The sequence below is a fragment of the Girardinichthys multiradiatus genome, chromosome 1, assembly GCF_021462225.1.
Source record: "Girardinichthys multiradiatus isolate DD_20200921_A chromosome 1, DD_fGirMul_XY1, whole genome shotgun sequence".
Taxonomy (NCBI): domain Eukaryota; kingdom Metazoa; phylum Chordata; class Actinopteri; order Cyprinodontiformes; family Goodeidae; genus Girardinichthys; species Girardinichthys multiradiatus.
In genome coordinates this window covers 4,600,351-4,626,042 of record NC_061794.1, presented here as the reverse complement: position 1 = coordinate 4,626,042, position 25,692 = coordinate 4,600,351, and the positions used below count along the sequence as shown (strand labels likewise).

General features: G+C 40.4%; 1 protein-coding gene across 4 annotated transcripts in view; it reads left to right on the top strand.

The window, feature by feature from the left end:
• Positions 1-25,692, top strand: part of atp2b3b (ATPase plasma membrane Ca2+ transporting 3b) — a 137,928-nt gene that overhangs the window by 79,322 nt on the left and 32,914 nt on the right. For all 4 annotated transcript variants that reach the window (XM_047347739.1, XM_047347489.1, XM_047347569.1 and 1 more), the window contains exons 15-20: positions 711-786; positions 2,542-2,700; positions 2,819-2,998; positions 14,042-14,129; positions 14,207-14,313; positions 21,545-21,736. In XM_047347739.1, coding sequence (XP_047203695.1) covers positions 711-786; positions 2,542-2,700; positions 2,819-2,998; positions 14,042-14,129; positions 14,207-14,313; positions 21,545-21,736 — 802 coding nt within the window. The remainder of the gene's footprint in view (positions 1-710; positions 787-2,541; positions 2,701-2,818; positions 2,999-14,041; positions 14,130-14,206; positions 14,314-21,544; positions 21,737-25,692) is intronic.

The window sequence follows — 25,692 nt, the reverse complement described above, 5'->3', positions numbered from 1 at the left end:
CCTATATATATGATATCCTTGAATATATACTGAATTGTCATCAAATGTTGATTGAATCCAAGTGAGTCTCGGTGATCCCCAAAATATGTAAGTTACTGCCCAGGAAAATCTTTGAAATGTCAGTTACCTCATTTCTTAACTATGAATATTTAAATGTGCCAATTTCAATCCTTTCTTAGCAAAAGTCATTCTAGTGAACTATAATCTCCATAGTTATAGTGAAAATAACTAGGTTCCCACGTCAAAAACATTACATCATACAAACACACACTTTCAAAACACATCCCATTCACACCCCCAAAGTCTGTGATCATTATATAACTGGTGCGATAGTTATCTCCATATAATCCTGCTAAACAAAAGTCATGTATTTCAGTCCATCCCTGGTGTTTAGTACGTTCCCCTCTTAATTATTACAACACTAGCAGCTATCAGTCACTGATCTGTAGTTTGCAGCTCCTGTGGTCTTGTGACACACTCCTCCACTTAACGTTATTTGTAATCTCGTCAGGTGACCAGCAGCACGGAACACAAACAATAGTTCTTTAAGAAATAAGCTTCATTCCTTATCTTATATACTTATAGAGTCCATTTAGAGTGGTGCAGTATGAACTACGTGGAGGATGTGCAGGCCGACGTGACTGTGGGAATAAAAGCAGACTCAGACTGTTTACAGCACATAAGATAATTTCCTTCTTTTTCCCTCTCAGGTGTTCCTACTTCCTGGATGCTAATGGAGAACCTCGTGGTTTTCGCCCACGTGACAGAGATGAGATGATCAAACAGGTTAGACTGATTAATAGGTGCATATTTGATGAATCAAACATTTATAGTACAACTGTGATTTTTGCTCTGTTATCAAAGAATATTGTAATGGAAACAAAAACAACAATAAAGAGTAATATAACTGATAAACTCTACCTGATCTATGATTGAAAGCTGTTAAAGGTTAGAGGACCTGCAGATCTCCTAAATGATTTCAATGAAAGACCATTACCGGTACTCAGAATACCACATTACTGGTATATGGTCAAATAGATTTCTCTGTTCTTTTTAAATTAAGTGTCCAGAAAGACAAACAGTTTGATCTCATCTTACACTTAGCAAGATAGCACAGATTGGCCTTAAGTCCAAACTTTGATTAGGCCACTCGAAAACCTTAACTTTTTTTTAGCATTTTATAGTTGGACTCACTGGTGTTCAGTTCATTGTTCTGCAACATAGCTCAAGTATGTTTGGACTCAAGGTCAGAGAATGAGGCCGTATGTTCCACTTAAGGGTTTTTTGGTTGAGAGCAGAATTCATGGTTCCATCAATAAGGGCGGTTTTACACTACTACCACCATGTTGGTATGATGTTCTGTTTGTGAAATGCTGTTAGTGTTGCACCAGATCTAACAGGGCACGCGCCTTCAGAAACGTTTTGTCTCATCAGTCCACCCAGTATATTTCGAAAACTAAAGGGGAGTTTCAGTTGTTTGGCAATTGTTAGGTGGGTCTTTGTGTTCTTTTGGTCAGCCGTGGTATTCACCTTGAAACTCTTGCATGGATTCCATTTTCACCCTGTCTGATATTGAAATGTATTTGTTCATCTGAAACATGTAGGTGTGACAAAAAAGAAAAACAGTAAAAATGTGTAAAGAGGCAGATATTTTACTGAATGTGTTTATATTGCTGCTGTTACAGATGTAGATTTTTTTCTTCTAGTCTGTGTGCTCCTTAGATTCCAATCTTTGTCACCATTTGAATGAATTCCACCTCCTCTCTTGTGTAATTATTGTCTTATGAGGCATATATAGTGATTTTGGTCCCAAACTTTGACATTTTAAGCTTCAAACATTTATTACATCCTGAACATGTCAACGGTTTTGTCATGTACATTTACTATACATTTAGGTTCTGCTAAGTGAGCTGTCTTTGGAACATTATTATGGGAAGTGATTTTGTGAAGAGTGCACTGCTGACTCAGTCTGCTTACCTCAAATATCCACAAGCAAGCATATGTTACACATTAACACTTTAAGCATCCAAATTCACACTAAAAACCCAAAAGAATTTCTGCATGAAATGTAAACAAAAATGTGACATAAGCCTTGTCATACTTACATTTATTACAAACCTTTGACGTGTGGAAAGCCTTTGCTCAATCAGCTTTAGTGTAATAGAAATGTTATGAAGCAAACACACATATTTGTGCGTTTTAGCATTGTGTAATTGACTGACAAGCTGACAGATCCAAATTTAGCTTATGATGAGCACAGCTTGTGCCGTGAGAAAAATAACTGCTCCATCCATAACTTGATTCCAGCTCAGTAGTTCAGTTTGCGTTGTGGCAGCTTTATGTCACCTCCTTTTTGTGTCACACTGAGCTCTCTGCAGCAAGCTGGGGGTCTTTCCCTGCAGCTACGTCACATTGCATCCATCATAAATAAACCTCAAACCTCATTTCGGCTTTAGATATTGGAATTGAAAAGATCTGTATAATGAGTAGTTGCTGCGTTGAGAACTTTTCCTGATGATGGTTTTAATGATTGATTGCTAGGTGATTGAGCCAATGGCTTGTGAGGGGTTGAGGACCATCTCCATTGCCTACCGTGATCTGCCCCCAAATCCGGAGCCAGAATGGGACAACGAGGCAGAAATAGTGACTGAGCTGACCTGCATCACTGTGGTTGGAATAGAAGACCCTGTGCGACCTGAGGTAAATTTCTTTAGAAGCCTTTGTAAAGAATGCTCTAAATAAATTATGGTTTACCATCTATCTGAAGTTTGACTGACATTTTGTGTCTGTGTAAACAAATTCCTTTGACCTTTTCAAGGTGCCGGAAGCCATCCGGAAGTGTCAGCGTGCGGGTATCACAGTGCGGATGGTAACTGGTGACAACATTAACACAGCGAGGGCCATTGCTGCCAAGTGCGGCATCATACACCCTGGAGATGATTTTATCTGTCTGGAGGGAAAAGAGTTTAACCGACGAATTAGGAATGAGAAGGGGGAGGTAAGTTTGGGTCAAGTTGAGACATTAAAGTTCTACCTATGAGACATTGAGTTCAGTTAATCAAATGCAAACATTTTAAACCATTTATAGTTTCTTCATTATTTGTTAGGATCAGTCATATTCTTTCCAAATTGGCTTTTCAAAGCTCTTGTTTAGCTGCAGTAGATGATCAGCCCCTTTCATGTCCTGTTTCAAGTCTTTGCTAGTTATTCATATTAGAAGCAGAGCTGACATCACACTGTGAGAGAGACGTTTTTGTAAAACATGATTTTACAAATATTTTAAAACATCGACAGATCGATTGGGGGTTGATGGTTTTGCACTTTTTTTAGTATCATATTATAGCAAATAGAACAGCTGGTGTGGTTAGCATTACAAATAAAAACAGCAGTCTCCATGTGCATTCACTAGTGAATGTACATCTCTAACTTAATACTGAGATTTCCGAAAGCTTGTTATTACAGACATGTTGAAGGCTCAAAAACAATGAAACAGACCCAGATTTCTGGTTCCAACTAAAGGTCTCGCTCTCTTAAGGCCTGAATAAATCATAAACATTTCACAACATTCATCCATCCACTTTCTATACCCACCATTTCTGAATAGGGTTGCAGGGGAACTGGTGCCTATCTTCAGCGGTCTACGGACGAGAGGCGGGGTACACCCTGGACAAGTCACCAGACATTTCACAACATGTTCAGGAAAATATGTTCCTTTTAAACAGCTTCTGGCATCTCTGTGCATCCTTTGACTTCATCTTAAAAGCCTCTAAAAAAAATCAGAAATTGCTAACTTACTGTCCTCTTCACTTAGTAAGAAGATATAGACAGAAGAGAGCTCTTGTTTTTGGTCTGGTGTCTTTGTTATGTTCACCGAGCATTAATTGATTCTGATGTTCCAGTTCCAGTTATGGTCGTTCAAGCTGAAAATTGTCTGATTCTGGTCCTCAGCAGGTTTTCTAATTGTTTAATGTTGTAGTAACCAGCCAAGACCTTTGGCCAAATCATATTCTATGTTAAAAACCCTAGGGTATTGAGTCTATATTTTAAAAGATTAAAAAAGAAGACAAAGAAAATGGTTTTGCAGCTATTAGTCACTATAAACAGTAATTTAAATAGTAAATTTGTCAGAACTCAAATATTTTAGATTTTCTTTTCTTTTTTATGATTTTCTTTTCATTAATTCTCAGTGAAAAAGTGTACATGGAATATGTTCACATTTACACAATAAAATTGTTAACTCATAATCAAAGAAATAAGTCAATGTAAATTTAAAATTAAACAATTGTACAAACTTTCCCTGAGAAAAGTTTTAAATTGTCACGTTTGAGAAAAAAAGAACACAGAAAAACACAAGGTACACAAAAATAACAAAAGTATGAATAAACCAGGTAGAACAAATAAAAAATTCAGAGCTGAATTTTCTAACATTGTGCTTTAAAGCACAATGTTAGAAAATTCTTTGACTTTATGGGATTCTTCTTAAATAAGATTGATTATATAAAAAACAAAATCTTTGACATACTCCTGAAGATGATTACTTCATCCTCAGCTAGTGAGACAACAATGGAAGTAACTGTAGAACCTGATTTGTGTTTGGACTGTTTTGATCCTGTGGAGCTTCCTGAGTTATCAAAAATATTAGCTTCATCTAAACCTTCAACTTGTAATGTTAGACCCAATCCCAACCAAATTATTTAAGGAAGTGTTCCCTCTGATTACCAGCCCCATTTTAGATATGATTAATCTATCCTTAGTAAATGGATATCTACCACAGGCTTTTAAGGTAGCTGTAATTAAACCTTTACTTAAGAAACCTTCGCTTGATCGAGATGACTTGAAAAATTACAGACCTATATCCAATCTTCCATTCTTATCTAAAATTCTTGACAAAATAGTTGCAAATCAAATGTGTGAACATTTACACAGTAATGACCTGTTCAAAGAGTTTCAGTCAGGCTTCAGAGCTCATCATAGCACTGAAACAGCTCTGCTGATAGTCACTAATGATATTCTTATAGCCTCAGATAATGGACTTGTGTCTGTCCTGGTTCTGTTAGATCTCAGTGCTGCATTTGATACAGTCGACCATAATATTCTCTTAAAAAGGCTGGAATATGCTGTAGGGATCAGGGGAACAGCGCTAGGCTGGTTTAAATCTTATCTGCCTGACAGATTCCAGTTTGTTCATGTAAATGATAAATCATCTTTAAACTCCAGGGTTAATTGTGGAGTACCACAGGGTTCAGTACCTGGGCCAATTCTCTTTACTATATATATGCTTCCAATAGGTAAATGATCAGGCTGCATAGGATACATTTTCACTGTTATGCTGATGATACTCAGCTTTACTTATCCATGAATCCTGATGAGCCCAACCAGTTAGATAGACTACAAGCATGTCTTGAAGATATAAAAACTTGAAGGACTTTACATTTTTTCCTTCTAAATTCAGACAAGACAGAAGTTGTCATCATTGGACCGGAGTCTTTAAAAAATAAACTGGTTAGTCAATCACGTAATCTGGATGGCATTAAATTGACCTCTGGTAATGAAGTTAAAAACCTTGGTGTTATTTTTGACCAGGACATGTCATTTAAATCCTATATTAAACAGATTTCTAGGATTTCCTTCTTTCATCTCCGGAACATTGCCAAAATTAGAAATATCCCATCCAGGAGTGACGCTGAAAAACTAGTCCATGCATTTGTTACTTCAAAGCTGGACTATTGTAATTCTTTACTATCAGGATGTCCACAAATTGCAGTTAAAAGCCTTCAGCTGATTCAAAATGCTGCAGCAAGAGTTCTGATGAAAATTAAAAAGAGAGATCATATTTCGCCTACTTTAGCTTCCCTTCATTGGCTCCCTGTTAAATCCAGAATAGAATTTAAAATTCTCCTCCTCACATATAAATCCCTTAATGGTCTAGCTCCATCATACATCAGAGATGTGATTGTTCCATATGTTCCTAACAGAGCACTTCGTTCTCAGACAGCAGGTTTACTGGTGGTTCCTAGAGTCTCTAGAAGTAGAATGGGAAACAGATCCTTTAGTTATCAGGCTCCTCTCCTCTGGAACCAGCTCCCAGTTTTAGTCCGTGAGGCAGACACCCTGTCTACTTTTAAGGCTATGCTTAAAACTTTCCTTTTTGATAAAGCTTATAGTTAGAGTGGCTTAGATTATCCTGAGTTATCTCGTAGTTATGCTGCTATAGGCTTAGACTGGTGGAGGACATAATGACCACTTTCACTCTCTGTGCTGCATTCTCATACTACTCTCCAGTTTTGCATTATTTTCTGTTATTTCAGCTTTTAACTTTATGTGCTCTCTCTTTTCTCTTCCTAGAAGCTACACCTGGCCTGACTCTGTGTCTACCTGTGACACCTTTCTGGAGAGGGGCATTGTCCAATCTTCTGCTGGCAACAACTTAATGCTCACCTTCTACAGACGATCCACTTGGCCCTGTCTTTCAGTGTTTAACCCTTTCTCTCTCCTAGACATAGCAATTGTCTGAGCTTTTACTGTAACTAATTATATGTGCTTTCTTTCAGACACTAACCTTGAAAACTGGCTCAGAGTTTATCTGTTCTTTCTTTCTAGATGAAACGACTAAAGGAGCTACATATACTACATACAGGTCCTTCTCAAAATATTAGCATATTGTGATAAAGTTCATTATTTTGCATAATGTCATGAGGAAAATTTAACATTCATATATTTTAGATTCATTGCACACTAACTGAAATATTTCAGGTCTTTTATTGTTTTAATACGGATGATTGTGGCATACAGCTCGTGAAAACCCAAAATTCCTATCTCACAAAATTAGCATATTTCATCCGACCAATAAAAGAAAAGTGTTTTTAATACAAAAAACGTCAACCTTCAAATAATCATGTACAGTTATGCACTCAATACTTGGTCGAGAATCCTTTTGCAGAAATGACTGCTTCAATGCGGCGTGGCATGGAGGCAATCAGCCTGTGGCACTGCTGAGGTCTTATGGAGGCCCAGGATGCTTCGATAGCGGCCTTTAGCTCATCCAGAGTGTTGGGTCTTGAGTCTCTCAACGTTCTCTTCACAATATCCCACAGATTCTCTATGGGGTTCAGGTCAGGAGAGTTGGCGGGCCTATTGAGCACAGTGATACCATGGTCAGTAAACCATTTACCAGTGGTTTTGGCACTGTGAGCAGGTGCCAGGTCGTGCTGAAAAATGAAATCTTCATCTCCATAAAGCTTTTCAGCAGATGGAAGCATGAAGTGCTCCAAAATCTCCTGATAGCTAGCTGCATTGACCCTGTCCTTGATAAAACACAGTGGACCAACACCAGCAGCTGATACGGCACCCCAGACCATCACTGACTGTGGGTACTTGACACTGGACTTCTGGCATATCCTTCTCCCCAGTCTTCCCCCAGACTCTGGCACCTTGATTTCCGAATGACATGCAGAATTTGCTTTCGTCCGAAAAAAGTACTTTGGACCACTGAGCAACAGTCCAGTGCTGCTTCTCTGTAGCCCAGGTCAGGCGCTTCTGCCGCTGTTTCTGGTTCAAAAGTGGCTTGACCTGGGGAATGCGGCACCTGTAGCCCATTTTCTGCACACGCCTGTGCACGGTGGCTCTGGATGTTTCTACTCCAGACTCAGTCCACTGCTTCCGCAGGTCCCCCAAGGTCTGGAATCGGCCCTTCTCCACAATCTTCCTCAGGGTCCGGTCACCTCTTCTCGTTGTGCATCGTTTTCTGCCACACTTTTTCCTTCCCACAGACTTCCCACTGAGGTGCCTTGATACAGCACTCTGGGAACAACCTATTCATTCTGAAATTTCTTTCTGTGTCTTACCCTCTTGCTTGAGGGTGTCAATAGTGGCCTTCTGGACAGCAGTCAGGTCGGCAGTCTTACCCATGATTGGGGTTTTGAGTGATGAACCAGGTTGGGAGTTTTAAAGGCCTCAGGAATCTTTTGCAGGTGTTTAGAGTTAACTCGTTGATTCAGATGATTAGGTTCATAGCTCGTTTAGAGACCCTTTTAATGATATGCTAATTTTGTGAGATAGGAATTTTGGGTTTTCATGAGCTGTATGCCAAAATCATCCGTATTAAGACAATAAAAGACCTGAAATATTTCAGTTAGTGTGGAATGAATCTAAAATATATGAATGTTAAATTTTCATCATGACATTATGGAAAATAATGAACTTTATCACAATATGCTAATATTTTGAGAAGGACCTGTATACATAGCTACACATACTTTTCCTTCCCATAAAAAGTACTCCTGGATCAGTGCTTCTGTGTTCTCTTTGTGTCTCTGCTCTGTTCTCTCAAACCCCCAGTCGGTCGTGGCAGATGGCCGCTCACACTGAGCCTGGTTCTGGTTCTGCTGGAGGTTTCTTCCTGTTAAAAGGGAGTTTTTCCTCTCCACTGTCGCTACATGCATGCTCAGTATGAGGGATTGCTGCAAAGTCAACGCCAGTGACTGTCCACTGTCTCTACATGCTCATCCAGGAGGAGTGAATGCTACAAGTCTCTGACTCGATGCAGTCTGCTGGGTTTCCTTAGATAGAAAAACTTTTTATCCAATTTGAATAAATAACGGAATATGACTGAACTGTTTGATGGTTAGGATTAATTGGAATGTATGAACCTGACTTTGTAAAGTGCCTTGAGATGACATGTGTTATGAATTGGCGCTATATAAATAAACTGAATTGAACTGAAATGAACTGAAAAGTGTATGCGGTTCAGAAATACTTATTGACAGAGAGAGTGATCTATTAGCACAAAGTTACCATCCTTCATCTCTAAAAGCAAAAACAGGTCTACGCGGTTTAGCATAATCTAGTCAAAATTTCCACCACACACAATTGTTCCACTTTACGATTAACAAAAGCTGTTATCTGTTCCATTTTGTAAATGTCAAATGTTACATCTAATGTTGGTTTGTCCTGGGATAACTATTTCCTTGTATTCATTAGATATTTATTTCTGTTTGAGAAATGTTAGGGTACTCAACAAAATACATAAGTTTTACCCTATAGGAATTTCAGAATCAGAGATAACTTTATTGGCCAAGTTTGTGTGCACAAACAAGGAACTTCCATATCTCACATTGTATATTAATAGCAATTCAAACAACAGCCACAATGTATAAAAACAAAATACATAAAGAAGAGGGAAGGCAGGTTGTGACGAAGCAGTGTGCTTATATCGTTTCCACCAGAGTAACTAACTACTCAGGCTGTGAGGTGTTCATTGTGTTCAACAGAGAGACAACCTATGTGAAGAAACTGTCTCTTGGCTCATTTTCGCTCGTTTTGAAGGTAAAAGTCTAAACAGCCTGTGACCAGGATGTGTGGGGTCAACAGAGATGTTAGCAGCCCTTTTCCTGACCCTAGACCTGTAAGTCCTGGATGGAGGGAAGATGATCTTCTCTGCAGACCTAATTGGTCATTCCTAATAGTTTGTTCCTTCTTCCGAACAGTGTCAACGTGTGAGGACCATCTAAAGTCCTGAGAAAGGGTGGTTCCTAGGAACCGAAAGTGATCCACAGCCGACACAGTGTTGTTGAGGATGATGAGGGGAGGCAGTGTAGAAAGTCCGACGACATCTCTACTGTCTTTTGGGGTTTAGCTGTAGGTGGTTCTGAGCACACCAGAGGACCAGCTGGTCCACCTTGTGTCTATATTGTCATTGCCCTGGATCAGACCAATGACAGTAGTGTCATCTGCAAACTTCAGGAGTTTCACAGACGGGTCCGCTGATGTGCAGTCATTTGTGTACAGAGAGAAGAGGTGTAGGAAGAGAACCCACCCTTGAGAGCGGCAGTGCTGATGGTTCTTGAGCAGGACAAGATGTTTCCCAGCCTCACCTGCTGCTGGTCAGTCAGAAAGCTGGTGATTTACTGAAAGGTGGAGGCCAGCACCCTGACCTGGGTGAGCTTCTGGTGGAGGATGTCTGGGTAGATGGTTTGAAAGCCAAGCTTTTCCCATTTTGCATTAATATGAAGGGCTGAGTGGCTTTTAGGACAGAACGGACTTTTGTAGATGAATAAAGTTGTTTTGCCCTTACTTTCTGGTTTATATGCTTCTGTTAATATTACAGTTACTGTGTTTTATGGTCAGAATAAAGTGTCCAGTTGCTACACCTTGTATCAAGTTTATTTGGTATGAATTCTGAATTATATGCACACTATTTTAAAATTACAAATCTTGCTTCACTTTATTTTATTTTATAATTGTAATATTTTAAAACCAATTCTGTGTCTTGTAGCTTACCAGATGTATCTGGATATTAACATATCCCATTAATTAAAATGATTTTGGTTAACTTTACTTGGTAAAGTCTGAATTAAGTATAGCAATCTGGGCTGTATGTTAATTTTAATGGAGTTAATTCTGGCACTAAGACTTATGAAGGAAATAAGATTCCATCTTGCGACACCCTCTGTTATTCTTTTTCGTAATAGGAGGTAATTATATTGAAAAAGTTTTTGAAGATCTTTTGGTAGAATAATGCCTAAATATTTGAAGTGCCCAATGTACCACGATAAGGGATGATTGTTTTGAATTTGTGGTGGACTATAATTATAGGAGAGCAGCTGGGTTTTATTAATAATATATGGTGAAAGTTTACCTAATTCTGTGAGTAACTGCATCAGATTTGGTCAAGTGTATGCCATAACAGAGGTCTGAAGTCAATATTCAGAACAGATTTTGGCCTTAATGATCCACATTTGTGTTTGTCTTTGTCTTCTTTGGGGTTTCATGAGATGATCACCTCCTTTCAACTAGGTGGTGTTTCTGCCTTTTTTATGACCCAGTTTAATGTAGGTAGGAGAATAGGAATGAACTTCTTTAGGAATTCCTTGTACCACTCTGCCATATAATCAGCTGATCCTGGTGATTTACATGGTTTTAATTTACTCATTGCTTTTTTAAAATTCTTTATCACTTATATATAAAGTCATTTGCCTATTCCATTTTGTTCATGGCTCACAGGAGGGATGTTCTGGAGATTTTTACAGGGCATCGATTTAGGAAATAGTTCCTGCAGGAACTTGTGAATACAGTGTTTTGTAAAACAATTTAAAAGCTTCCAGGATTTCATTCATTGTATTGTTGATCATTTTTGTTTTGGGGTTTCTGATTTCATGAATTGTATTTTCTTTTTTAGTTTCCATGCTGATAGATTTGGGTCCACTTTCATAGTGCCTCTGCTTTAGAAACATGAGGCTTTTTATAGTTTCCCATGATGCCAAATGGTGTATTTCATTTCTTATTTATTCTTATTTCCTCTGCCAAAGTTTGCTTATGTTTTTGTTCTAAATCTTTCAGTTTTTAATGTGATTGCTCAGATTTTCTATTTCTTAACTTTTGGCTGTTTGAAGCAGCAGTCATTAAGTAAACCTGAGTCTAATTTCGATATACTGTTTTTTTTGTAAACAAAAGTTAGGTATTCAGGGGCCTGGTCACTTATGACTATTAGACCAGTCTCACAATATTAACAATATCAACCCCTCAATCCACCCCCATAGATCAGGAGATCCTGTGTTTCCGTCTCCATTATGTCAATTTGTTTTTTAAATAGATTCAATTCAATTCAATATCACTGGGGGGAGCATATACATTCAGTAATGTGACAGGCTTTCCCTCTATATTACCTCTCACTAATACCAATCTGCCTTCTTTATTTGTTAGTTTGTATAGGTTTTCAGAATGTTCCTTTTTTAAAATGAGAATAACAAATCCCCTTCAATCTCCTAAGTTATGAGGAGAAATTAGTATGTAAAGCCCATTCTCCCTAATTTCTCTTGTTCACTACTACAACTCCAATTCCAATGAAATTGGGACATTATGTAAAGCATAAATAAAAACACAATACAATCATATTCAAATCCCGTTTAACCTATATGCAAATGAATACAATACAAAGACAATATATTAATGTTCAAACTGATAAGCTTTATTGTTCTGGCAAATATTCACTTAATTTGAATTTGATGCTTGCAACATGTTCTAAAAAAACTCAGACAGCGGCGTGTTTACCTCTGTGTTACATCATCTTTCCTTTTAACAATACTTAATAACTGAGGACCTAATTGTCTAGAGTCCACAGTCTCTGTATTTTATGCTTCATAATGGGAGACAGGTCTGGACTACAGGCAGGCCAGTCTAGTACCAGAACTCTTTAACTACGAAGCCACGCTGTTGGAACACATACAGAATGTAGCTTGGCTTTGTCTTGCTGAAATAAGCAGGACGTCCCTGAAAAAGACATTGGTTGGATGGCATCAGTTGTCGCTCCAAAACCTGCATGTACCTTTCAGCATTAATGGTGCCTTCACAGATGTGCCAGTTATCCATGCCATGAGCACTAACACACCCCCATACCATCACAGATGCTGGCTTTGAACTTAACACTGATAACAATCCTGACGGTCCTTTTCCCCTTTGGTACAGAGGAAACAATGTCTGTGATTTCTAAAAACTATTTCAAATGTGGACTCATCAGACCACAGCACACTTTTCTACTTTGCGTCAGACCATCTCAGATGAGCTCGGGCCCAGAGAAGCCATCTGCGTTTTTGGGCATTGTTAATATATGGCTTTAGCTTTGCATGTGCAGTTTCAACTTAGCGATGAGCTGTGTTAACTTGCAATGGTTTTCTGTAGTGTTCCTTAGCCCACGTGATAATATCCATTACAGAATAATGTTGGTTTTTTTATGCAGTGCCTCCTGAAGGTCGAAGGTCATGGGCATTCCATGATGATTTTCAGCCTTGGTGCTTATATGCAGAGATTTCTCCATATTCTATGAAACTTTTGTAAATATTATGGACTGAAGATAATGAAATCCTTAAATTCCTTGCAATTGTACGTTCAGAAACATTGTTCTTACACTGTTGGGACTGTTTGCTCACGCAGTTGTTCACAAAGTGGTGAACCTCACCCCATCCTTGCTTCTGAACGACTGAGCCTTTCGTCCCACACTTTTGTTGGCCATGTCCAGCTTTTTTGGAATGTGTTGTAAGCATCAATTTAAAAATTTATGAATATTTGCAAAAAACATAATAAAGTTTATCAGTTTGAACATTAAGTATTTTCGTAGTGGATTCAAATGCATAAAGTTTGAACAGTATTGGCAAATCACTGCATTCTTTTCTTATTTACGTTTTATACAACGTCCCAGCTTCATTGGAATTGGAGTTTTATTTAAATGGGTTTCCTGTAGAAGGCTGTATGAGCCTGTTCTTCATTTTAGACAGAATTTCACTTCGTTTAACTAGGTTATGTAGACCACTAACATCAAGAGTAATTACATTTACCTCATTAATGATTATGTCCGATTAACTTTTACACCATGTTTAAGTACATGACAAAATGTCTTAAATGAACATACTGTATATCCAGAACAACAATTTAAGCACACACACACATAAAGAAATATGGCCATTGCTGAGGTCTCTAACAAATGACCCCCCCCTCCCTAAAATATATGCAGGTCGCAGAGCAAGTGCCCAGAGTGGCCCCTCGATTAAAAAATAATTCAAAAGGATGACAACATTAAGAAACATTTTTATTTCTTTTCAATTAAAAAAGAAAACGAATTCCAAAAGATAGCCATACAAAGACAGACTGATTACTCTAAGAAACTGAAAGGCACACTGGGTGAAATGACCTTAAATATTCACCATAATAAGGTTTCTATTGCAGCTTTGTTCTGAAGGCTGCTGAATCCACAGTAGTCAGTGCACTAAATAAACATTTTTATAGAACATTTTCATTCAGCTCATACTTAAGCTGTATAATTTGAATGTAGCAGAATGATTAATGGGATAGGTAGCTCATTGGTGCTGTGGCTTTGCTTTTCTAAGAAGTGTGAATGTTAATTTACTTGTAAAATGTAGGTGTCTCTCTGATCCTTGTTCCTCCATCACTTCCTTGCAAAGACCCCAGGCTGAACAGTGAAATCCAGCGAAGGAATGCTGAGTTTGTTCTGTGATAATCTTCATCACATATACTTCCTTTTTGGTTACAGATTGAACAGGAACGTATTGATAAAATCTGGCCCAAACTGCGTGTGCTGGCTCGATCCTCTCCAACGGACAAGCATACACTGGTTAAGGGTAAGTCTCGAGGTTTGCTCACTAAAACACAAATTCAATTAGACATCACACAAATATACCCTCCTCCATGTGTCTAGGCATCATTGACAGCACTGTCTTGGAACAGAGGCAGGTTGTCGCAGTAACAGGAGACGGGACTAATGACGGACCAGCTTTAAAAAAGGCTGATGTGGGCTTTGCCATGGTAAGTTTATATATTATTATTTACCTTTAATGTTTATGTGATGTTAAAGCCCTGCTATATTTACATTTGGATTGGTTTATTTAATTTATGCTTTAAAGAGCTCTTTATTAGTTGGGCAAAATCTAATGGGAAATTGGCATCTTTTTTCATGATCATAAGGACAAGAAAAATTGTGCGTTCAATAGGTGCATAAAATTACCACAGCAAAATGACAGCAGTTACAAAAAGCATATTTTTTATATTCATTTTTTTCAATTATTAAACTCAAATTATGTGGTTTATTTGTTTCAAAGTCAGCAAATTACTTATTCATTTACAATAGTGTCTTTAATTTAGAAATGCATATATGAAGTATATAAATTATGTAACCTCTTGTTTATTGAATAATTATACATATTAAATCTAGAGATGCACCGATGATTATTGTGTGGCAGATTTTTCTGATTTCCAGTTATTTATATAGCACTTCCTAAACATCAACACATGGTTGACCAAAGTGCTGCACAACAGGTAAAAATTATTAAAATCCCAATAACACAACATAGCACAATAAAATATGAATAAACAGTACAAGCAATGTCAAACTAACATTGTGTTAAAAGCTAAAGAATAAGAGTGTTTTTAAATGAGATTTAAAAACATCAACTGATGGAGCTTGTCTTATTTGCAGAGGCAGCTTGTTCCAGAGCCTTCAACAGAAACAAACTCAATCAACTCTTAGTTTCGTCTTTGATTTAGAAACAACCAGCAGTATCTGGTCAGCTGACCTGAGGGAACGAGATGGGAAGTAGGGGTGCAGCAGGTTGGACAAATATGCTGGCGCAAGGCCATTAAGAGACTTAAAATTTTAAGTTTAAAATTGATTTTTAAATAAATAGGCAGCCAGTGCAAAGAGGCTTGCCGGAGTGATGTAGTTCTTGTTTCTTTGTACCTGTTAAAAAAACGCACTGCCCCATTTTAGACTACTTGAAGGTTTGACAGAGTGACCAGGCTAATTCCTGTTTAAAAAATTCCAATAATCAAACTGAGAGGTGGATTATTGATGAACATTTTACCACAGCATCAACGTGGTTATCAAACCTAAGGGCAGCATCTATATAAACACCTAAGTTGGTGACAACAGACCCCAAATGAGGGGTCAAAATAGAGATCAGCACAGGGTGGGACCGAATAAAATTCAACTGGTTTTATGTTAATTAAAATTCAAAAAATTAAGAGTCATCTATGGTTTGATGTCACTAAGACAGTCAAGGGTTCGCGTTCTGAGGTTTAGAGTGACCAAAGTACAGACAAGAGCTAGGCAGCAGCATGTTTAAAGGAGTCTTCTTACTTTATTTAAACAATAATCCAAAGGCTCTCCAACGTAGCAAGAATGTAGCAAACTCACTGCAGATACAAGAAATCCAAAAACTTACAAAGTTGATACTGCAGGAACATAGTAGGCAAAGTATATAGATGAAGGTAGGTGAACAGAGATATGAACGGGGATTTGAACGGAAGGAACCAGCGAGGAACAAACAAGAACAGAGAGCTTATGAACAGAGGGAAGTGGAGTATGGACCAATGAGAATGAGAGATAGGAAATCAGGGGAGATGGAAATCAGGTGTGGACCAGGCTGTAGAGAACTCAGGGAATGTGAATAGTTGCTAAGGTGACAAGGCTAGAAACAAAACACGAGGGAAGCCAGATAAGAACATAACTAAAAGAACCTGACTACAAAACTAAAACTATAAATAACAAAGCTCAAGGAAACAGAACTAAGCAAAACTATGGACGAAGATAATAAACCAAAAGAGACATAAGAACCTAGAATAATCATTAACTAAAGTAAACCGAGAAACTAAAGGGAATAGAAGAAACACCAAAACCTAATAATTAACAAAGAACCCATAAAGGAACCCTGACCGTAAATAAACAAAAGCTAAACCACAGAAAGGAAACCAGGACGAGGAGGAACAGAGAAAATAACCTAATAAACAAAGAGCGCAGGTGAACAAATACCGAAACCTAAATAAACACAGATATACTAAATGGGAAACTAAACTAGAAACTACAAGAAAGACAAGGGAACTAGAAAAACAACAATCATAATAATAGTCATAATCATAAGAAAACCATAACAAGTAATAGAAAAGAAACCACTAAAGGAACTGGGAGCGAAGGGAGAGAAAACAACAAACACTAGGAGCAGGAAATAAACAAACAACCATGACTACAAAACCAAACTAAAGTCAAAACATAAAACCACAACAAAGTCCAAACATGTCGCCTCACGACACAAGGATGGGCTGAATAGAGTGAGCATCAAACTGCTCAAGCAGGAAATAGATTTGTCGGTCGTCAGCATACAAATGGAATGAAATCTCATATTTCCCTAAAATTGTTCCTAGTGGTCCAGGAAAAAACAAGTGGCTCAAAATTAAAGCCTTGCTCCCATGGCATGTCAGCACAGGATGAGGTAGAGTGGTCAATATTCACACAAAGATTAAGAGATAGAACTTCATCCACCGCAAAGCTGACTCTCTGATTCCCGGACATTGCTCAAGTTGTGACATTAGGATGCCTAGTGTGTCGAAGGCAGCGGTTAGATCTAAGAATGCTAGCAGTACATGGTTTCCACGGTTAGTTGCTAAAAACATGTTGTTAATACCACTTAACAAAGCTGATTCTGTATTATGGAATACTTTAAAATCTGGACTGAAATAGATTTACACTAATCCAGGAAGCCTTTCAGTTAGATGAAAACAATCTTGGAGATCGGTCTAAAATTGGCTAATATAGTTGTCAAGCCCAGGTTTCTTTAGCAGAGGAGGAACAACCCCATCCATGCTCAAAGTCCTTTGGTACCTGGCCCAATGTCTGACTGCTATTCATTAAGTGAAGAATAAAAGGTCCATAATGAACACCATGTTCAAGCATAAGGGTGTTCATCAGTGCACTTGGCACCAGGACACCGTAGGCAGGAGGTCGATGATCGACTTTGTTGTCGTGTCGTCAGACATTTGGCCACGTTTTGGACACACGGGTGAAGAGAGGGGCTGAGCTGTCCACTGATTACCACCTGGTGGTAAGTTGGATCCGCTGGAGGAGGAGAAGCCGGACATACTTGGCAGGCCCAGGGATGTATTCAACTGCCACCTCCGGGAGAGCTTTGACCTGATTCCGGGGGATGTTGGAGACATAGAGTCCGAGTGACTCTCCGCATCTATTGTCAATGCTGCTGCCTGTAGCTGCGGCCGTAAGGTCTGCGGTGCCTGTTGCGGCCGCAATCCCTGAACCCGGTGGTGGACACCGGCAGTAAGGGATGCTGTCAAGCTGAAGAAGGAGTCCTATCAGCTGTGGTTGGCTTGTGGAAATCCTGAGGCGGCTGACGGGTACTATGAGGCCTAGCATGCTGCGGCCCGGGCTGTGGCAGAGGCAAAAACTTGGGCCTGGGAGGAGTTCGGTGAGGACATGGAGAAGGACTACCGGTTGGCCTCAAAGCTATTCTGGCAAACCGTCCGGCGCCTCAGGAGGGGGAAGCAGTGCTTCGCCGACACTGTGTCCAGTGGAAGTGGGGAGCTGCTGACCTCGACTGGAGCAGTGTGGTTTTCGTCCCGGCCGTGCAACACTGGACCAGCTCTATACCCTCTGCAGGGTACTCCAGGGTTCATGGGAGTTTGCCCAACCGGTCCACATGTGTTTTGTGGACCTGGAGAAGGCATTCAACTGTGTCCCTTGTGGTGCCCTGTGGGGGGTGCTCCAGGAGTATGGAATCGGAGGCCCTTTATTAGGGGCCATCCGGTCTCTGTACAAGCGGAGCAGGAGTTTGGTCCGCATTGCCGGCACTAAGTCCGACCTGTTCCCAGTGCATGTTGGACTCCGGCAGGGCTGCTCTTTGTCACCGGTCCTGTTCATAACTTTTATGGACAGGATTTCTATGCGCAGACAAGGGCCGGAGGGGGTCTGGTTTGGGGACCAGTGGATATCGTCACTTGTTTTTGCAGATGACGTGGTCCTGCTGGCCCCCTCTAGCCAAGACCTACAGCATACACTGGGGCAGTTCACAGCCGAGTGTGAAGCGGCTGCGATGAAGATCAGCTCCTCCAAGTCCGAGTCCATGGTTCTTGACCGGAAAAGGGTGGCTTGTCCTCTTCACGTTGGAGGGGAGTTCTGCCTCAAATGGAGGAGTTCAAGTATCGGAGTATTGTTCACGAGCGAGGGAAGAATGGACCGGGAGATCGACAGATGGATCGGTGCGGCTGCCGCAGTAATGGGGGCGCTGTGCCGGTCTGTTGTGGTGAAGAGAGAGCTGAGCCACAAAGCGAAGCTGTATCTACCGGTCGGTCTATGTTCCTACCCTCACCTATGGCCATGAACTTTGGGTCATGACCAGAAGAACGAGATCCCGGATACAAGCAGCTGAAATGAGCTTCCTCCGTAGGGTGGCCGGGCACTCCCTTAAAGATAGGGTGAGGAGCTCGGCCATCCGGGAGGGGCTCGGAGTAGAGCCGCTGCTCCTCCACATCGAGAGGAGCCAGTTGAGGTGGCTCGGGCATCTATACCGGAGGCCTCCTGGACGCCTTCCTTGGGAGGTGTTCCAGGCACGTCCCACCGGGAGGAGGCCCAGGGGACGGCCCAAGACACGCTGGAGGGACTATGTCTCTCGGCTGGTCTGGGAACGCCTTGGGCTCCCCCCGGAGGAGCTGGAGGAGGTGTCTGGAGAGCAAGACGTCTGAGTGTCTCTGCTGAGTCTGCTGCCCCCGCAACCCGGTCCCAGATAAAGCGGAAGACGACGAATACGAGCACGAGCCTTTTTTGTGTCAACAAAATTTTTGTTTTTATGATTGTTCGTTTGTTCGTCGTCTTCCGCTTATCCAGGACCGGGTCGCGGGGGCAGCAGACTCAGCAGAGACGCCCAGACGTCCCTCTCTCCAGACACCTCCTCCAGCTCCTCCAGGGGGAGCCCAAGGCGTTCCCAGGCCAGCCGAGAGACATAGTCCCTCCAGCGTGTCCTGGGCCGTCCCCTGGGCCTCCTCCCGGTGGGACGTGCCTGGAACACCTCCCGAGGAAGGCGTCCAGGAGGCATCCGGTATAGATGCCCGAGCCACCTCAACTGGCTCCTCTCGATGTGGAGGAGCAGCGGCTCTACTCCGAGCTCCTCCCGGATGGCCGAGCTCCTCACCCTATCTCTAAGGGAGTGCCCGGCCACCGTACGGAGGAAGCTCATTTCAGCCGCTTGTATCCGTGATCTCGTTCTTTCGGTCATGACCCAAAGTTCATGGCCATAGGTGAGGGTAGGAACGTAGACCGACCAGTAAATTGAGAGCTTTGCTTTTCGGCTCAGCTCTCTCTTCACCACAATGGACCGGCACAGCGCCCCCATTACTGTGGCAGCCGCACCGATCCGTCTGTCGATCTCCCGCTCCATTCTTCCCTCACTCGTGAACAAGACCCCGGGATACTTAAACTCCTCCATGATTGTAATTATTGTAAATCTTACAGACCCCTAAACTAAGTGACGCTCTATAACGTATAATGCATTCTAGAAATGGCAGTTTCCTCAGTAATAACTGTTTACATTTAGCTTTTAATATGAACCACGGAACAAATTTAAAATAGATGGATAATTTTCAGCACCTGCTGAATAATATCCTTAACCATTTTTAAATCATTTGACTTTTGTACATTGGTTTTGTCAAATGATACTTTTATAGAGGGCAGTATATCACATGTGATATACTGCAATGTAATAAAATATAATTGGTATCCAAGAATGTGACCACCGTCTTAATATAATCTCTGTGCAAGCCAATATTAACTCAGGGGTGGCTCTTTGCATGTTATAAGCAACTTTTACTGTCATTAATATGATTTGTTTTTATTTTGTTTTGTTCGACAGTGTTCCTAGTTAAGTGTTTTAGTGTCTGCTTCTGATTATTTGACACAGACCGAGCCACACACAGTAAACACAGCATATTTCCTTCGTCAATGGGATTTGAAGATGTATTTAAATGATCACGAACACCAAGTGTGCCAAAGTCTAGAGGCTTTTTGCAAACAGAGAATATCAGCAGTCTTCAATTCTGTTTGAGCCTGCCCTCTGTGGTGCTGCCGTCTATGGGACTAAACATTCAGCTTGACCTTGTTATTAATTGAAAAATAATTATTTAAAGATGCTGCTGTAGAAAGGTCTGACAAATTAAACTATGTGTTTAAGACTTTCTAAATTTATTTTGATAACTTGATTTTATATTTTAGAGCATTTTAAAAAGTGACGTGTGGAAGTGACAGAAGTCTTGGTCAAATTATTTAATAATACAGAGCAATACAGCAGTGAACAAAGGGTCAGTGATGTTATTTAAGAAATAATGAATACTCGAATAGTATTTGATGATTTAAAAATAGATTCCATAACAGACAGAACACCAATGGATTTAAAAACATGTCGAACTCACCACTGCTGTAGTACTGCTAAAAGGCCGGGTTCTGTCTTTGTGCTTGATAGAATCATTTCTAAAACATCCACCGTCAACCAGATCTCTGTGTGCTGCTGTGGGTGAGAACAAAACAGAAGCAGTAACACTAATGCAGCTCCATCTGTAGAGAGGATCTTGTTAGCTGAATCAGAGACTCTCTCACTGAAAGCACACCGGCAGTCTGGAATGGTAAAGGAGCGGCTGATTTGGAGCTTCATATTTATGATTTGACAACGATTTTATAGTCAGTTAGGGGGTCGACACACCACTTTTCACATTTAGTTGGAGCTTGGTTTGAAAACATCTATAATTTTTGTTCTAATTGTGAGAACCAGCTAATTAGGACGCAAAGTTGTAAATTAATGGTTTCCTGTGTGAGAAAGATGTCTGCATTGATTGACTCATGTCACATCACGCTGTCAGCCAATACAGTTCTAAAATGACTTGTCTGTTGAACATGATGGGCGTTCTAGATGCAATAATGCAATCAGTGACAGAAAGGGGCTATGGATCTTATTACTTTACTTTTGTGTTGTTCTCTCCTGTTTTTTTATATTTTTTACACAAAATGCTTAAGCATACGTAGGGTCCAGGCCCTTCCGGCTTTACCAGTGCCGCTGTCAATGCTCTTACTCACACCAAGTAGCAGCGCTCAGAGGCAGAACAACTCGATATTGAGACAGTTGCTCTCCAAAGTAATTAGGATGCTTGAACGCTTGCATGAATCATGTCATGAGTCGTGTTCTTCTCACTCTGTCTCAATCTCTGCCAGGGTATTGCAGGGACAGACGTGGCTAAAGAGGCGTCCGACATCATCTTGACTGATGACAATTTCAGCAGCATTGTCAAGGCAGTGATGTGGGGCCGAAATGTCTACGATAGCATCTCCAAGTTCCTGCAGTTCCAGCTCACGGTCAATGTAGTGGCTGTCATCGTGGCCTTCACTGGGGCCTGCATCACTCAGGTGGACAGATTTATTAATACTCATACATGCTGACACATTCCTACGCACACGCACACAGACACACACACTTATATATAATGCGGACACATAAATGTCACTTCTGTGAGCATCACTCACCTTATATCTGCTAAGACAAAGCAAAGCATGAAATGCTATTATAGCATTTTTTAAACTCCCTGATGTAAGCAGTGATGTCCTGACAATTGCAGAGATGAACATATTTTCATATGAAAGAGATATCAAACTGGACATGGGTGGATGTGTAAAAGATATATATTATTTTTTGCATAAAACTGTGATTGAATGAAAGTTAAATACATGTTATGTTGACAGACAGAATGAGGGCCCAAATGCAGAAACTGCAAAAGGTTAGTGCAAACTATGCCTTTATTATGAACCAAGATGGCATACAACAGAACACATAACATGAAAGGTAAACCATAACTAAACCAGGCAAAACCGCCCAAACAGTAACAGAAGCAATATAACAGAGGGCAGCAGGGATGTGACAGTACACTCAGCTCAAGACAATACAGGATGAGATTTTATCACTATTTTTTAGATTACATTAGTCATAAACTTTATTTTAAAGAATTTGTAATCTGTGTACAATCTTCCAGGTCTAGTCCATATTTTAGTTTCATTGCTCATTTAATTATTAAGTGATTTTAATGCCAAAAAAGATTGAAGATGCTTCCTTTTCTATTTTTACAAATAGAAAAAAAGGTTTTACAATAATCTAAATTAGTGTTTTAAGGAATTTGTGAGGAATTTCTGTTCAGTGCAAAATTATCCATTTCAGTTTTAATCAGTCTAATTAGATTTTGAACTAGTAATTATTAAATGGGTGGCGCAGTTGGTAGTACTGTTGCCTTGCAGCAAGAAGGTCCTGGGTTCGATTCCCGGCCTGGGGTCTTTCTGCATGGAGTTTGCATGTTCTCCCTGTGCATGCATGGGTTCTCACCAGGTACTCCAGCTTCCTCCCACAGTCCAAAGACATGCCTGTTAGGTTAATTGGTCACTCTAAATTGACCTTAGGTGTGTGCATGGTTGTTTGTGTGTTGCCCTGCGATGGACTGGCGATCTGTCCAGGGTGTACCCCGCCTCTCGCCCATAGACTGCTGGAGATAGGCACCAGCTCCCCTGCGACCCACTATGGAATAAGTGGTAGAAAATGACTGACTGACTGAATTATTAAATGCATTGAGCTTATAGCAAGTGGAGGTATTCTCAGGGCTCTGTTACCATTTCTTTTTTCCATCACGTACCCAAAATGCTGCCGCAGTAACAATTTAAAAGTGGTGAAGATGTCTTTGATATTTATGTTCCTGAGTGTTGTAAGCCCGCCTAAAGTGAAGTTTGTCGCCAGGTTCTGAGACATCCAGATGCTTAAATATTACAATAGTCCAGCCTCAAAGTAAGAAATGCATGGACTAGTTTTTTAACGTCAGTCTTGGACAGTATATTTCTAATCTTGGTAATATTCTGGAGGCGACATTAGGACATCATGGAGACCTGTTTAAAATGGGATTGAAATGACCTAATCCCAGGTTTCCCAGAAGGCCAATTCAATGCAATCCACAGCAGTTTCTTTTTCAAAGTAATCCAGGTTTTATGTCTTAAATAAATGCCTTTGGTCTATCTAACTGGTTAGATTCATCAGGATTTATTGATACAGGTCCTTCTCAAAATATTAACATATTGTGATAAAGTTCATTATTTTCCATAATGTCATGATAAAAATTTTACATTCATATATTTTAGATTCATTGCACACTAACTGAAATATTTCAAGTCTTTTATTGTCTTAATACGGATGATTTTGGCATACAGCTCATGAAAACCCAAAATTCCTATCTCACAAAATTAGCATATCATTAAAAGGGTCTCTAAACGAGCTATGAACCTAATCATCTGAATCAACGAGTTAACTCTAAACACCTGCAAAAGATTCCCGAGGCCTTTAAAACTCCCAGCCTGGTTCATCACTCAAAACCCCAATCATGGGTAAGACTGCCGACCTGACTGCTGTCCAGAAGGCCACTATTGACACCCTCAAGCAAGAGGGTAAGACACAGAAAGAAATTTCTGAACGAATAGGCTGTTCCCAGAGTGCTGTATCAAGGCACCTCAGTGGAAAGTCTGTGGGAAGGAAAAAGTGTGGCAGAAAACGCTGCACAATGAGAAGAGGTGACCGGACCCTGAGGAAAATTGTGGAGAAGGGCCGATTCCAGACCTTGGGGGACCTGCGGAAGCAGTGGACTGAGTCTGGAGTAGAAACATCCAGAGCCACCGTGCACAGGCGTGTGCAGGAAATGGGCTACAGGTGCCGCATTCCCCAGGTCAAGCCACTTTTGAACCAGAAACAGCGGCAGAAGCGCCTGACCTGGGCTACAGAGAAGCAGCACTGGACTGTTGCTCAGTGGTCCAAAGTACTTTTTTCGGATGAAAGCAAATTCTGCATGTCATTTGGAAATCAAGGTGCCAGAATCTGGAGGAAGACTGGGGAGAAGGAAATGCCAAAATGCCAGAAGTCCAGTGTCAAGTATCCACAGTCAGTGATGGTCTGGGGTGCCCTGTCAGCTGCTGGTGTTGGTCCACTGTGTTTTATCAAGGGCAGGGTCAATGCAGCAAGCTATCAGGAGATTTTGGAGCACTTCATGCTTCCATCTGCTGAAAAGCTTTATGGAGACGAAGATTTCATTTTTCAGCACGACCTGGCACCTGCTCACAGTGCCAAAACCACTGGTAAATGGTTTACTGACCATGGTATCACTGTGCTCAATTGGCCTGCCAACTCTCCTGACTTGAACCCCATAGAGAATCTGTGGGATATTGTGAAGAGAACGTTGAGAGACTCAAGACCCAACACTCTGGATGAGCTAAAGGCCGCTATCGAAGCATCCTGGGCCTCCATAAGACCTCAGCAGTGCCACAGGCTGATTGCCTCCATGCCACGCTGCATTGAAGCAGTCATTTCTGCCAAAGGATTCCCGACCAAGTATTGAGTGCATAACTGTACATGATTATTTGAAGGTTGACGTTTTTTGTATTAAAAACACTTTTCTTTTATTGGTCAGATGAAATATGCTAACTTTGTGAGATAGGAATTTTGGGTTTTCATGAGCTGTATGCCAAAATCATCCGTATTAAGACAATGAAAGACCTGAAATATTTCAGTTAGTGTGCAATGAATCTAAAATATATGAATGTTAAATTTTCATCATGACATTATGGAAAATAATGAACTTTATCACAATATGCTAATATTTTGAGAAGGACCTGTAAATATAGTTGAGTATAATCAGCATTCCAGTGGAAGTTTATTCCATGCTGTCTGATAATTTTACCAATTGGAAGCATATATATAGCAGCTTACATAACACAATTAATAAGCAGCAAACTAAGAAACAGAGGTACCCTTATGCTTCAAAATAATAAACAAAAAGCTCAGATGCTCACACAAAAGTGACAAACACCTATTTAAATACGGAAATATACTAGCCACTTTATTAGATACACCTTACTAGTGCAAGTTTTGATCCATTGTGCCTCCAGGAGTTCCTGATTCTCCATTTCCACCATATCCCAAAGGTACACTGTTGGATTAAGATCTCGTGACTGTAAAATCAATGAACTCACCATCATGACAAAAAAAAAGTCTGAGATTATTTGAGTTTTGTGACATGCTGCATTATCCTGCTAAAAGAAGGCATCAAAAGATGGGACCACAATGTGGTCATAAATGGATGGATATGGTCAGCAACAATACTCAGTTAGGGTGTGGGGTTTAAACGATGCTCAATTAGTACAAAGTGTGCCAGGAAAATATCACTCACACCATTACTTCATCAGCCTGAACCATTGATACATGGCAGGATATATCCATGCTTTCATGGTTTTTTTGTTGTTGTTTTTTTTTGCACCACCTTCTGGTCCTACCATCTAAATGTTGC